Source organism: Rattus norvegicus, chromosome 5 (assembly GCF_036323735.1).
Source record: "Rattus norvegicus strain BN/NHsdMcwi chromosome 5, GRCr8, whole genome shotgun sequence".
NCBI lineage: Eukaryota > Metazoa > Chordata > Mammalia > Rodentia > Muridae > Rattus > Rattus norvegicus.
In genome coordinates, this window is record NC_086023.1 from 147,640,106 (window position 1) to 147,653,824 (window position 13,719).

General features: G+C 53.7%; 1 protein-coding gene across 12 annotated transcripts in view; it reads left to right on the forward strand.

Annotated features, from left to right (window-relative positions):
* The window catches only part of Adgrb2 (adhesion G protein-coupled receptor B2), a 65,154-nt gene extending 58,533 nt beyond the window's left edge, over positions 1 to 6,621 (forward strand). For 8 of the 12 annotated variants that reach the window (XM_006238935.5, XM_006238934.3, XM_017593335.1 and 5 more), the window contains 7 exons: positions 1,106 to 1,277; positions 1,558 to 1,653; positions 1,937 to 1,976; positions 2,644 to 3,263; positions 5,153 to 5,188; positions 5,513 to 5,611; positions 6,130 to 6,612. In XM_006238935.5, coding sequence (XP_006238997.1) covers positions 1,106 to 1,277; positions 1,558 to 1,653; positions 1,937 to 1,976; positions 2,644 to 3,263; positions 5,153 to 5,188; positions 5,513 to 5,611; positions 6,130 to 6,318 — 1,252 coding nt within the window. In that variant the 3' untranslated portion in view covers positions 6,319 to 6,612. Of the gene's footprint in view, positions 1 to 1,105; positions 1,278 to 1,557; positions 1,654 to 1,936; positions 1,977 to 2,643; positions 3,264 to 5,152; positions 5,189 to 5,512; positions 5,612 to 6,129 lie in introns of all 12 variants that reach the window. The other 4 variants (XM_017593334.1, XM_017593336.1, XM_039109800.1 and 1 more) reach the window with 2 other exon arrangements.
* The last annotated feature ends 7,098 nt before the right edge of the window (positions 6,622 to 13,719 follow it).

Below are 13,719 nucleotides of genomic sequence, written 5' to 3' on the forward strand. Positions count from 1 at the left end.
AATCTATGTAAAGTGTTCAGTGGAGGGCCTGGCAGAGAATTGCTGGTTAATCAATGACAGCTCTTATTACTGTGATTAGAGCATCTCCGGTTCTTGGCTCCGCCTCCTAGGCTTGACAGACACTATGCCTCCTCCACCCCAACCTTGCCTGGCTCAACAGCCCTGAGCCTCTCTTCACAGGACAGGTCTTGGCCCCCTGCCCGCCCATCTTTCTGCCTCAGCCTCTGGCTGTCTCTGCAGACTGGTGCCACCCTGCCCTGTCTGGAGCTGTGCCTGACTTTCCACTGGGGATGCTGTGGGTGGGGTAGATTGGGCTGGGTGTGGCTCCTTGCCTGGTAGGGCAAGGCAGCTCCTTCTATCTCTTGTTCCTTGTGGGCTGTAGTAGTTGCTGGGGATGGAGACCAGTCTGTTGGCTACTGCCTGTCTGCCTTTTTTATCCGCAAGGGGATACATGGGCTTGGTTCTAACTCCAGCTATGACCCTTGTCCTGGGTTCTGAGCAAACACCAGGAGCCAGAGGCTCCTCTGCGCCTCTACCTGGCTGGGCTTGGCTCCATCTTCTCTGCAAGGATTTGTGCTGTGGTGTTCTCCACATGCTCTGCCTGTTCAGTCTTCCCGTCTGGGGTGTCTGTCTGTCTCATACTCCTCTTACTGTGGCGGCCATCTTTCTTTGGTCTTCTGCCCCTTCTCTCCCCAGCCTACTGTCTTGGAATCTCTGGGGATCTGGCTCTGAACTATGTCTCTTTCCAAAGCTTCCAAGGTGCACGTTGGGCCTGACGTTCCCCATGTTTGCTGTCTGCCCTCGCTTCCCTCCTGTTTTGGCCTTCCTCATCTGCTTTCCAGTATCAACTCTGTGCTTGCCGAGTCCCACTGTGTCTGTGTGTCCATCCCTCCTACCTCTCATGGTCCCTGCTCTGGCCCTGTAGCTCCATCTTCGTCCCTCTGTTTCTCTTCCAGTTCCTTGGCCCCTCTCTGTTTGGAAACACTCCTGAGGTCCTGGAGTTTGGGGCCCTGCCAGTCCCCCAAGCTGAGTGGAGGCCCAGGCTCCCACCATCCTGTCCTGTAGAGCATCCCGCTGACAGACTTTCTGCTGCCATCCCTCTCAGGGCTTCCCTCTGGAGTTCCTGCGTGGTACTGCCTCTCCTGGCGCTTACCTGGATGTCCGCTGTCCTGGCCATGACAGATCGCCGCTCCGTCCTCTTCCAGGCGCTCTTTGCTGTTTTCAACTCTGCACAAGGCTTTGTCATCACCGCCGTGCACTGCTTCCTGCGCCGAGAGGTGGCTAGCCTCTTCTTGCCCTCCCCACCCCCAATGCTGGGCTCTGGCTTCTCCCCACTGTGTGGTACAGGGTGACCAGGGTGCTTCAGGCCCTTGGCAAGGGCACTTACAGCTCAGGCAGCCTGAAGACCTGAGCTGCCTTCAGCTCCTTGTCCCTGACATCCCTCAATCCCTGTGTCTCCTTCTATCTCTAGTCTGGGCACCTGGGGTGGGAAACCCTGCCCACTATTGTGGGGTGTCATGGAGGCTTCAGGCCCACCAGGTGCTTCCTGCCCCCCAGGTCCAGGATGTGGTAAAGTGCCAGATGGGTGTGTGTCGGACTGATGAGAGTGAAGACTCCCCAGACTCGTGCAAGAACGGACAGCTGCAGATCCTGGTGAGTGTGGAGGCCTGAGCAGATCCCTCCCCCCACCCCGTCATAAGTCCCTTACCTTCCCCATCCCATCCGGGACCAGGTTTAAGTCACACTCAGCTCCTGACTGCAGGGAGACGATGGGCAAAGGCTCGCCCCGTTCAGTCTCCTCCCTACAGTTGGAGGTTATGTTGGGTAGAACCTTGGGTGGGAGGACTGAGGGGCTGGGGAGGGAGAACATGAGCCTTTCCCACCCTGATACATCTCTCCTCCCTCTGCCAACTGCTTTCTCCCTCTCGACCTATAGTCAGACTTTGAAAAGGACGTGGATCTGGCTTGTCAGACAGGTGAGTCTGTTGGACAGAGTTAAGAAGCCATAGGCGTGGGCAAGACAGGCGTCCCATACCCTGTCATGGCAACCCTGATGGGGACCGGACTGCTGCTAGTGTCCCGTTTTGACATTAGACAGGAACAGCGTAGATTTACAAATGGGAAGGCCAATTACCCCTTGCCTCTAGGCAAAAATCCCCTCTCTAAGCCTCATCTACCCACCTCTAAAGGAGAAAATGGCATCTCTTGGGTCAGGAGGAAGGCCCAGGGTCTACATGAATCAGGGGGCATTGAGTTTACTGTAGGGGCCTCGGCAAATGTTGGCTGCTGGGTTCTTCTGTCAGGCCAGTGGCTTTCACTGGTGTCACCTGCCACCTTTTCTCTAAGGTGTATGCTTCCCTAGGGAACAGAGCAGAGCAGCACCTTTTCCACAGCCTCGGGACTGTCAGGAAGAAGTTAGCACGTGTACCAGGGCACTCATGGGAACTCGAGGCTTTCCTACTCTGCATCCCTTGGGACCATGAGCCAGTTTCCTTTCTGGTCCCTCTGGTATAGGGGAGAGTACCAACCACCTCTCCAGAACTCAGTTTCCCTCACTGCCCAAGCTCAGACCTGAGCAAGAGGGTCTCATCGCAGGGCCTCCCTTCCTTAGGGCTTACCTCTTCCTCCCGCTTCTGTCCCCAGTTCTGTTCAAGGAGGTCAACACTTGCAACCCGTCCACCATCACCGGCACTTTGTCCCGCCTGTCTCTGGATGAGGATGAGGAGCCCAAGTCCTGTCTCGTGGGTCCTGAGGGTGGCCTCAGCTTCTCACCACTGCCTGGGAACATCCTAGTACCCATGGCAGCCTCGCCAGGTCTGGGGGAGCCACCACCACCACAGGAGACCAACCCTGTGTACATGTGTGGGGAGGGTGGCCTGCGGCAATTGGACCTTACATGGCTACGGCCAAGTGAACCAGGCTCTGAGGGGGACTACATGGTGCTGCCCCGGCGGACTTTGAGCCTGCAGCCTGGCGGTGGGGGTACAGGGGGTGAGGAGGCACCAAGGGCCCGGCCTGAGGGGACCCCCCGGCGGGCTGCCAAGACAGTGGCCCACACTGAAGGCTACCCCAGCTTCTTGTCTGTGGAGCACTCGGGTCTAGGGCTGGGCCCTGCCTATGGGTCTCTCCAGAACCCATATGGGATGACCTTCCAACCACCACCACCAACACCCAGCGCCCGCCAAGTACCAGAGCCAGGAGAACGTAGCCGGACCATGCCCCGTACAGTGCCTGGTTCCACCATGAAGCTGGGCTCCCTTGAGGTGAGGGGCTACAGAAAGTAGGGAGGGGAATCTACCTCCCGTGTGCCTGAGATCATGTCTAAGTGGGCTGCGGTCAGGAAGGGACAGCTATCAGCCTCCCCCAGAACAGTGCTGGGGGCTCATACCACCGTGTACTCTTCCTTCTACCGGGGCTCACAGAGCTCAGCTCCCAGGAAACTGGATTGTCTGAATGGATGAAGCTTCATGAATCCATTCACTTAGAGCTCTGGTGCCCACCCTGGGGTGACTGGTCAGGGTGGGTCCTCCATTCCTGCAGCCATGGCTCAGGTGCCCACTTGGTAAGGAAGAAGCTGAGCCTTGGCCTCCGCAGCATGGGGGTCTGAGTCAGGTCTGGACTTGCTGACCAGCAGTGAGATGCTGACCACTGCACCGTCTCTCTGAGCCTCAGCTTCCTTGTGTGTAAGTGGGGATAGCTTAGAGCACCGGATGATATAAGCCTTTGGTTCCTGTGTAGAGGCAGTAGAAAGTACTAGAAAATTGGAAGATTCTGGTATCACAGAAACTGGCTCAGGGTGCTGCCTATGGCCTCTGATGGGAAAATGGAAGCTCCTCCGTTTCCTCTGCCCTGCCCTTGGCAGATCATCCCTGGGGACACAGAGATTAGTCGAAGCCCTAAGTAGAACTCAAGGGGATTCTAGAAATCTAATTGGAGGGATGGGGGGGTGTGGATAAGGAAAGAGGTTGGAGTCCCAGCTTCTACACAATTAACTGCTGTGTCTAGCCTCGAAAAGTTGCTCTCTGTCCTCTGCGCAAAGACAATTAAGTTACCAGCTAGGGAGGTCACAGAGTTTAGCCTTGTGCCTAAAATGTTCCTCGAACATTTGGTGCCTGCTCCTGCCACAGATGGCAACAAGACAGGAAGGCGTTCACGAAGACAGAAAAGACAGGGAAGATGACATCAGTGATGGGAGGCAGTGTGCTTAGCATCAGGGTAGGCTTTGTTCTGTGGCACCTGTCGGTGGTTGGATCGCTGGGGAGGGGCCAGTGCTTGGCTTCTTGTGGGGGAGGTAGTAATAAATGGCGGAAGCCTGAAGGGTCAAGGATAATGTCTAGAATAGTATGGGTCCAGTGGAGGCCCTGGAGCACTATGGGTAAGGACAGCAGTGCTGTTGCCTATAGAAATCGAGATAAAGGTAGGCACGGGCCAAGCTTAGTGATGGAGAAGCAGGAGGAGGCAGAGTAGGGCTGGAAGACAGGAGGAAAACCAAGACAGTGGAGTCAGGCTGAGTCTTACAAACCTACCTCTGAGGGCCGGGGCCAAATGGCGCGTCCCTTTTCCTTCCCTCCCTGGGTCTCAGTTTCCCCACCTAACCGGAACAGTTGGCTTGGTCTTGTGAGTCTTCTCAATGCCAGCATTCTAAGATCGAAGTCTTCTTGAGTGGCACTGGATGTCACCGAGCTGGTTGGGGCCTTGAAGGCGACCTTGGCCAGGCAAGGATCAGAGGAGCACAAGGAAGCAGGGAGTCAAAGAGGCAAGGTGGGGGGGCACATAGGCTGGGCGTGAAAAGCCCAAAGTTCTCTTTGCAGGGCAAAGTGCAGGATTCCAGGGAGATGGGATGGGGGAAGCATGGGGCAGGAGAGAACGCTAGAACCCAGAGCATGGAATATGCATGGGCTATGGTGGTAACCCTGCTTCTTCACAACTGACCTGTGTCCATGTCCATGTGTGCTCCCAGGAGCACATCTTACCACATGTATACATGTGTGCTGCAGACCTCAGCTACTGTGCTGTGACCCCAAGATAAGGCTAGCCCTTAAGACGAGGATTCTCAACTCCAGGGTCTGGGTGGGGGATGTACCATAGAGTCCTGGGGCCCAAGGTTGCCTGCGAAAAGCTCCTCTCTCATGGCCTGCTTGTTGCCCCGTAGCGAAAGAAGCTTCGGTATTCTGACTTGGACTTTGAGGTGAGTGCTGGTGCCGGGAGGGGGAGTGTGTCCTAGAAGGTTGATTCCTAAAATCATCCCAAGCCCCACTACAGAGCCCACTCCTGGGCCACCAGGCCTCTGGATTCCCTGGGATCTCCCCCACTATCTTGCCCACACCCATTACTCTGAGGCAGACATAGAGGCAGGGGATGAGGTAGACAGACAGAGACAGAGAGAGAGAGAGGGAAGGGAGGGGGAAGCTAGCACAGGAGAGCAAGGGAAGTCCTAGCCTTGCCCCAGTGGGGCCAACAGGCACAGGGTGGAGGGTGGGGAGCACGCCTCTGACACCCAAGTGGCCCCCAGAAGGTGATGCATACCCGGAAACGGCACTCGGAACTCTACCACGAACTCAACCAGAAGTTCCACACTTTCGACCGCTACCGTAGCCAGTCCTCAGCCAAGGTGAGGGCTCTTCTGTTGCTGCCCCTGCCCACCCTATAGAGTGCATGGTCCCTGAGGGGTGGCCCTCTCACTTGGACCCTGTTGGTAGGAGATGTGACAGAGTGTGTATTGGGGTAGAGTGGTACATACATTGGCCAAGTTCTCCTGGGTGAGGCTCCGAGGACCTCCTGTCCTCTTGCTTGACTTGCTTACCTGGATAACTTCGGGTTGCCTCGCCAAGGGCCTGCCTGCATGAGCAGCAGCTTCAGGGTTGCAAGGGGGTGGGAAGGTACCGCAGAGCAGACAGGAACAGGGTCTCCCACGACTAGAAAGGAGGGTGGGCAGACAGGAGACATGACCTCAGGGAAACACCACTGCAGTAGCAGTCAGTAAGGGGCTGACAATTAATTGTGTTTGACCGTGCCTCATACCTGGATCATTCAGCGACATTGGGCAGTCTTGACCCTCCTGGGACATCCTTGGTTTGCTCTGTACGATGGATGACAGGGTGCCACAGGCTCGCCCTGCTCCTTTCACAGGAGAAACCCAGCCCCCCTGGGGGACGCCCTGGCTTGTCCCAGCACAGGAGGCATCAAAGCTGGAGCACTTTCAAATCTATGACACTGGGCTCACTGCCCCCCAAACCTCGAGAACGGCTGGCTCTGCACCGGACAGCAGCCTGGGAGCCCACAGAACCGCCAGACGGCGACTTCCAGACAGAGGTGTGAGTGCCACGCCGGACTGCCCACTGCACAGAAATATATATCTATTTTCACACTCCACTTTGGAACTACCAGGAGCCAGCGCCCCTCCCCCTCCCGAGGCTGGGCAGGAGGTGCAGAGGACTCAGCCTGGCTGGGGGCAGCCAGACTGGCAGGGCCTGGGGGCCAGGGCCCCTCCTGGTTCTCAGAGGTCCCTTAGCCACTCACCAGAGCCTCATCTTTGCCCCAGCCTGTCTGTCCCTGTCCTGGGCTGGGGAGGGGGGAGGGAAACTTTGTTGGGAATAAACTTCACTCTGTGGATTTGCCTGCTGAATTGCTTCCCCTAGGCAGAGCCCAGCCCTGGGATCCGAACTTTGTTCCTCCAACTCCTTAGTTGTATACTGGGTCAGGCCAAGCCTGACTCAAAGGGGTTAGCTGCATGCTGACCCTGTCTTTGGCCCTGACTCCCTTAGTACATACCCCTTACCTGATCTGGGCTGGGATGAGAAACTGGAAGTGTGAGGTAGGACACTGTAACTGATTGACTTCCCCTGGTCATGGCTACCTTTCACCAGGGCATGGGCCCAAGCTGCTCACACTGAGTTGCTGTCAGGGGCCAGGATCTCAGGTGAGTGTTAGGGACTCTACCCATATCTCTGATTCTTCACAGCATCCATGTTGAGAAGTCACACACTCTATGGTTACAGCATGAAGAGTTTGAAAATGATGTCTGGGGCCATGGTCAAAGGCAGAGTCTCGCCGGTTCACGTACCCAGGCTTGGTGGAGGTAGCATTTCAGCCCTGCCTTCTGGGACTTGACCTTCATCACTGCAGGGGAGCTATGGGGAGCTGGGTTGTGGTGGAGCCTCTGGTGTGGTGTGGGGTTGAGGGTGGGGAAGCCAAGCTGGTTCAGTGTCGGAGGGCGGGGCCCTTTGCTGGATTGTATTCTTCCCACGTCTGAGTTCTGGGCACCAGTACAAGGGGGCACGGGATCAGCATGTGGAAGGCCTCGTGGTGTGCGCTGTTGTCCTTCCAAGCAGGCAGGAGCTAAGGATTCAGCAGCAGCTACAGGCATCGCTTGCTAGTCTGGCCATTTAGTAACGACCATCTCTGGGTCCGTAGGGACTCTTGAGTCATAAATCCAGGCCCTTGAGGGAGCTGCTATGGGAATTAGGATGGGAATATAAGAAGGAACAGACCTTCGGTCCCCAGTTCCGAAAGGAAAAAAAAAAAGAACCAAAAAGAAGGAACAGACCACTAGGGTGGGTTGTCACAGCTGATGACAGCCTAAGACTGATTGGAGGAAGGGTGTGGGCCAGGCCTTTTTTTTTTTTTTTTTAATTCTGCAGGCTTTGGCACTGGCTCCTCAGTCCCATGGAATCCTTCCTGAGGTGGGTCTTGGTTAAAGTAGATCAGAGTCCTCCCAGGACTGTGCTCCCAGCCTATGTACTCCACTCACTCCCCAGTGTTCAGTTAGACAGTGTTCACGGGGACTCTGATTTATCTGCGTTCCAGACAGGTATTTAAGTTCCTTGTTTTACAGATGAAGAAGTTGAGACTCAGAGTAAGGATGTGCCTTTTCCCAACGCCCCCAGTGTATGAGGGGCAGAGGGTCTGACCCCTGGCCACCATGGGAGGAAGGGAGGAAGGGAAGAGGAGGAGGAGGAGGAGGAGGAAGAAACCAATCTCTCACAGCTTGTGAGTGACTAATTGGGCCATGTTCGGAGAGGAGGCAGAACCTGGTACCAGCCGGCGAGGCACAGGGGAACTTCGCTCACTCAGGAATACACACCCAGGGCAAGGACAGACGTGGGTGTATGCGGCTGTCCGTGGGTGATGGGCTGAGTCCCAAAGTGTCTCATTCCCTCCCTGCTTGCTGCATTCTGCTAGGCAGCCTTCCTCATCTCCTGGGCCAAACCAGGCTCCCCTGCCGTCACTCTGCCTTGGCCCCAAAGGAGAAGACATTTTTCTCTTGAATTCCAACTAGAAAATGTCCAAGGAAGGAAGAACTCTGATTGGTCCCAAGCACTGTGATTGACAGCCTCTTTAGTGAGGGAGGGAAACCAGTCTCAGAGTGGCTGGGAGGGGGTGCTTATTCCTAGGTGGGGGTGATAGGGTTGCACAAACAAATTCCCGCTTCAGGGCCAGCAGGCCCCAAGTGACATCTTTCCCAGGACTTCCTCAGAGCTGCCCCCCGCATCTCTAATGGATTTACTACCTTTCCCTCTACTCCTGTCCCTTCCTTCCCAGCCCTGGGCTGCACCAGCTGTCACCTCCCTTGAGCTCTCTGGGGCTGAGCTGTGAGGTGGAGTTCTTCCCACCCCACTCCACCCCCACTTTCTTCTCTTGGAAATTGGGTCCACCTTGCTGACTCTTCTCCCTCAGCAACCATTGCTTCAGCAGAGGCTCCTGACAGTTTTGAGAGCTATCAGGTCCACAGTCAGGGGCTGGGCTTTGCTAGGGTAGGTTTGCGCCCCTGCCTGGCCCCCAGTCCCTACTTCCACAGGCACTCACCTGCCTCATGATCTTGGGCAGGTTGCTGGACATGGTCTGACCTGAATTTCATTTGTTTTGAAGGGAGAGCTTGGAGATTGAACCCAGAGCTTTTAAGCAGGGTGCCACCCAACCAATTGCTCAGCCAGACTTGGGCTCCCATCCTGGGCCTGGTAGCCACTCTATGCGCACCGATGTCTAACACCCTGCATTTCTTTCCTAGGCTTGAATGTCCCTTCATTATCCCCATATTCTTTGTCTCTGGTCCCCAGCTCTTCACATACATGGCCCATCTATGATCTTTCTAAAACACAGACCTGGCAGTCCACTGCCCAGGTCACATGCCACGTGTGGTCTGAGGATCAGTCTAGAAGGCAAGGCCCTGGGGACATGCCTGCTGCCTGTCTCTCCATGCCTTTCTCTCGCCTCCATGCTTTTCCTTCCACCTATGCTCTTGCCTGTTGAATTGGCAAATTGCGTTCTTCCCACTTAGGCAGCCAGGTTTGTGATGCTGTGATGGAGCCTCTGGTTCAGCAAACAGTGCTAGCTGGGCTTCTACAGCTGGCTGGAGTGCATTGTTACAGTTGCACGGTCCACATTGTTACAGTTGCATGGTCAATCGTACAGAATGGCTATTGTGTGCATCCACCTGGTTCAGGCATGTGCGGGGAGCCGACTTCCTCATCTATAGAGCAAGTTCTAAGACAGCAGCGTGGGGCAGGTAACAACAATCCCTACAGCTTTTGAAAGGGATTACACCCCAAACCTGTGTATAGTAGGCAAGCGTTCTAACCAGCTGGGGCTGGGGCTCAGTGGTAGAGTGTTGAGTGGTGGGAGGTGACAGTGAAGAAGGGAGGTAGGTGGGGAGTGTCTTGTAGGCTGCAAGTGCTCCAGGGACCTCAAAAGAAGCTCCCCAAGTCAGGTGCTGCCCATGGTGCTGAAAGGATTTCCCATGGCAAGACACAGCAAGCAGGACTCCATGCCCATTGAGCTCACCCAAACTCCCCTTGCCTTGCAGGTGTGGTGCTCCTAGGATGGACACACCATGCTTCCCTCCACTGAGGGAAGCGCCTGGATATGACACATCCTGTTGACAATTTTCAGATAGCTATTTTTTTAAAAAAATGTTGTATAAAGTTAAATCAGGCATGGTGGCTCACAGGGGAGGCTGAGACAAGATGACTATGAGTTTGAGGGCAACCTAGGCTACATAGTTCCAGGCCAGCCTGGGCTAAAAAGTGAAACTCTGTCTGAAAAGACAAAGTTTAAAAAGTTGAGATTAACTGTAACTATATGTTTAACACAATATAGTAAAATTATAATTTTTTGAGGCATGGCCTTGGGTAATCTAGGCTAGTCTTAAAATTGCTGGAAGGCTGAGGCTGGCTTTGAACTCCTAATCCTTCTGTCTTCGCCTTCCAAGTGCTAGACCTACAAGTACATGCCTCTATAACTTGCTTAAGCATGATCATTTTTAAAATATAAGATCAACATAAAAATTATCAAGTAAGTTTTTTAAAATTAATTAATTAATTGATTAATTAATCTGTCAATCACAGCAGGGTCTTGCAAGTCGCTCAGACTGACCTTGAACTCACGATCCTCTGCCTCGTGTATTATTTTTCATACTTGAATTCTCGTGTGTAAACATTACACAGCTCAGTGCCCATGGCTGTTGCTTGTGTGACACAGCATGGCTTAAGCAGGTCAGGGACAGCATCTTTTGGCAAATCCATCCAGTATCCTTTGAAAAGGAGGAACCTCACTGTGACATGTCCCACTGGGGCCAGGCAGGGTCCCTGGAGGTGGTGTGGGATAAGTTCCTAACACAGGGCCAGTGTGGAGAACATCCCAAGTTTCTCATGGCATCTGGTGTCTTGGGGATCCTGACAGGGACAGAGATGGTGTGGGAAAGTAGGAAAAAACCCCGAGGACACCGGAGGGGAAGGGCTGGTTGCCTTGGGCGCAGGGAAGGACACCCTTTCTCCCAGTCACCCTCGTCCGATCTTCTTTCTCTTGGAACCTCAGACCCTGAAAGAAAGAAATCAGGTTGGGGCTGGTGTTTTGAATGCACACATTAAAACTCAATTGGGCTAATTTTCTTTCATTAGGTACCAATTAAAAGGGAATTAGGTGGCCTGAGGGAAGACCCATGGCAGTTGCTGCTGACTTCTGCCTCAGGACTCCCTTTTCTCTGGGCTTCCTCAAGCCCACACTCTACTTCATGGGGGCCATGTTAGGGCGTTCTGAAGTCAATCTCCAGTGCCTCTGTATCCCTCATTTCTCTCACTTAAGGCCACCTGCTCCGGTAAGACGACTAACCTCTTAATCCCCAAAGATACATACACAGTGTGTAGGGCTAGAGGAACTCTGCTGGAGGTTTGGGTCATTAGTCAAGGGGGTTTTGAGCAGAGGCCCAGCATGGAGACATCTGGGTGTTCGCAGGGTGAATGGATGGGTGAGAAACAAATTGGGGGACACTAAAGAGTGAGGGTGGCTATGATGAGACTAACAAGGAAGCCGTCCACAGGAAGGAGACTTTGTGGGGACCACCATTGAGGAGAACGGTGGTCTGTGTGCGTGCACAGGCAGAACTCTGCCCCTTCTTGCGGCTGGAGTGAGGAAAGGAGCAGTGGCCCTCGAGCCTCTGTCTTGCCCACCTGTAGAGGTGACCATGCCATTGGCTTAGCACAAGAAGAACTGCTTCGGGAAAGACAGTTATGAATTTGGCCTTGGGCATGTTAACTTTCAGATATTTAAGGGGAAGACATTGGGAGAAGGTAGGCGGTTGGACACAGGGCTGGAACTCGGGAGGGAACTGGCTAGAGTCGGTGACATGGCAGGGAGCTGGGCTGGAGCGGGCTGTTGAGCAAGTGGGAGGGGAAGAAATGAAAGCGGTTTAGACAGTTTCTGACACAAAGCTTTGAAAAGAAAACGCAGGGCCTGCTGTAGACGCTGAAGGTGAATTCTCTGGAGAGAGTTACCCCCCTCCTCCCTGCCAAGTTCCTAAATAATGAGAAATAACCAGCCCTACCATGCTGAGGCAGGGTCCTGAGACCAGTAATTGGGGCTCATCACAGAGATCGATTTAAGCTCATTGGTTGGGCTGTAGGCCAGCAACAGTCCCTGGAGAGGGGAGGAAGGGAGTTCTGGGGGTGGACAGTTGATAACATCTGGGTCTAAGGCCTCTGGGAAGAGGATGCTGAGCTCCATGTGGAAGCTCTCAGGCATGAGGAGAAGAAACAGGTCCAACACCCTGCAGCCCCAGTTTCTGCTCCTCCTAAACAGGCAAGAGCAGGGGAAATCCTCTCCTACCACAGGTCTCTGATTCTCTTAGTGCCTGCTCCAGGCTGGCATGTCCCCTTCTGCTATGGTGGCACTGCACAGCTCCAGCCATCAATCCAGGCGTCCCTAGAGTCAACCAGGAAAGTCAATATTTAATTTGGGCACCATGTTAATGCCATCGATCGGAGGCCCCCTTCCACCCCCGCTTCCTCAGGCTTGTTTGTCTCTTCCTACTCACTGCATGCTCTGGGGTGGGATGCTCGAACCCAGTGGAGGCAGTTTAGCTTGGAGTGGCTCTGAGAGGCTGGCCTGTATAGGAGTGCTATTCAGAGACAACCTGCTTTTATCCCCACTGAGAAAGAGCTCGGCTCTAAGTTTCCCGAGAGGACAATGAGTTTGGGGGTGTGTGTGTGAAGATTGTGGGTAGGTCAACTTTTCTCCTAGCTGGGGACTGGGTCTAATTCCCTTAGAGTCTATGTACAGAGTACAAGATGCTGTGGAACCCACTTGAGGATCCTGTGATGAGTCTCTCTCTGCTAGATGGCAGATTGCGGGGAGCATTGAACGCAGAGGCTCAGTACTCAGCCCAGCAGCAAAAAAGAAAAAAGGAAAAAGGAAAAAGGGGAGGAGAGGAGAGGAGGAGGGGGAGGAGAAAGAGGAGAAGAAGGAAGGGGAGGAGGGGGGAAGAGGAGAAGGAAGAAGAGGAAGGGAAGGAGGAAGAAGAGGAAGAGGAGGAAGAAGAAAAAATAAGAATAATGCTGGAGCCTGCTAGAGAGATGGCTCAGTGGTTAAGAGCACTGACTGCTCTTCCAGAGGTCCTGAGTTCAATTCCCAGCAAACACATGGTGGCTCACAACCATCTGTAATGGGATCTGATGGCCTCTTCCGGTGTGTCTGAAGACAGCTACAGTGTACTTATGTATAATAAATAAATAAATCTTTTTTTAAAAAAGTATGCTGGAGCAAGGGCAGGGCTCCCTTCAAGGCTGGGCTAGTCCCCCCCCACCTCCTACTAACACCGGCTTTTATGTAGTCCAGACAGGCTTTGATCTTATTACAGAGGCCCTTCCTGCTTTGGGACTAACTCCCCATACCCATGACTGTCTGTCTGTTCCTTGGCAGCAGAAGATGATCTTGAACTTCTGATCTCCTGCCTTTGCCTCTAGATAGCAAGACTATAGGTGTGAGCCACCATGTGGCTGCTGGGAATTGAACTCAGGACCTCGGGAAGAGCAGTCAGTGCTCTTAACCGCTGAGCCATCTCTCCAGCCCCGAACCCAGAGCTTCTTGGATGTTACTGAGCTACATTCTGAGCCTCTCTACTTTGTTTTCGTCCATTCTGTGGATCAGAGAATGCACTGTGTCTCTCAGATCGATGCCATATTACTGATGGCATTGTTGGGCAAGCCCTGACACCTAGCCCTGAGTGACTTGGTAGGCAGTCTATGTCCAACTTGAAATACATCATCCAAGCAGCCACATTGTGCATAAAATTCTGCTTTGATGAACATGCCCAGAACGTTGACCTTGAAGATCCAAAAGACGTTATTTTTATTTTAGACAGGCAAATTGCTACACTTCATGGACTAGTGTGGCTTCCATTGTGGATCTGGACAGAAAGGTCAGACTCTTCTAAAGGACACTTACATG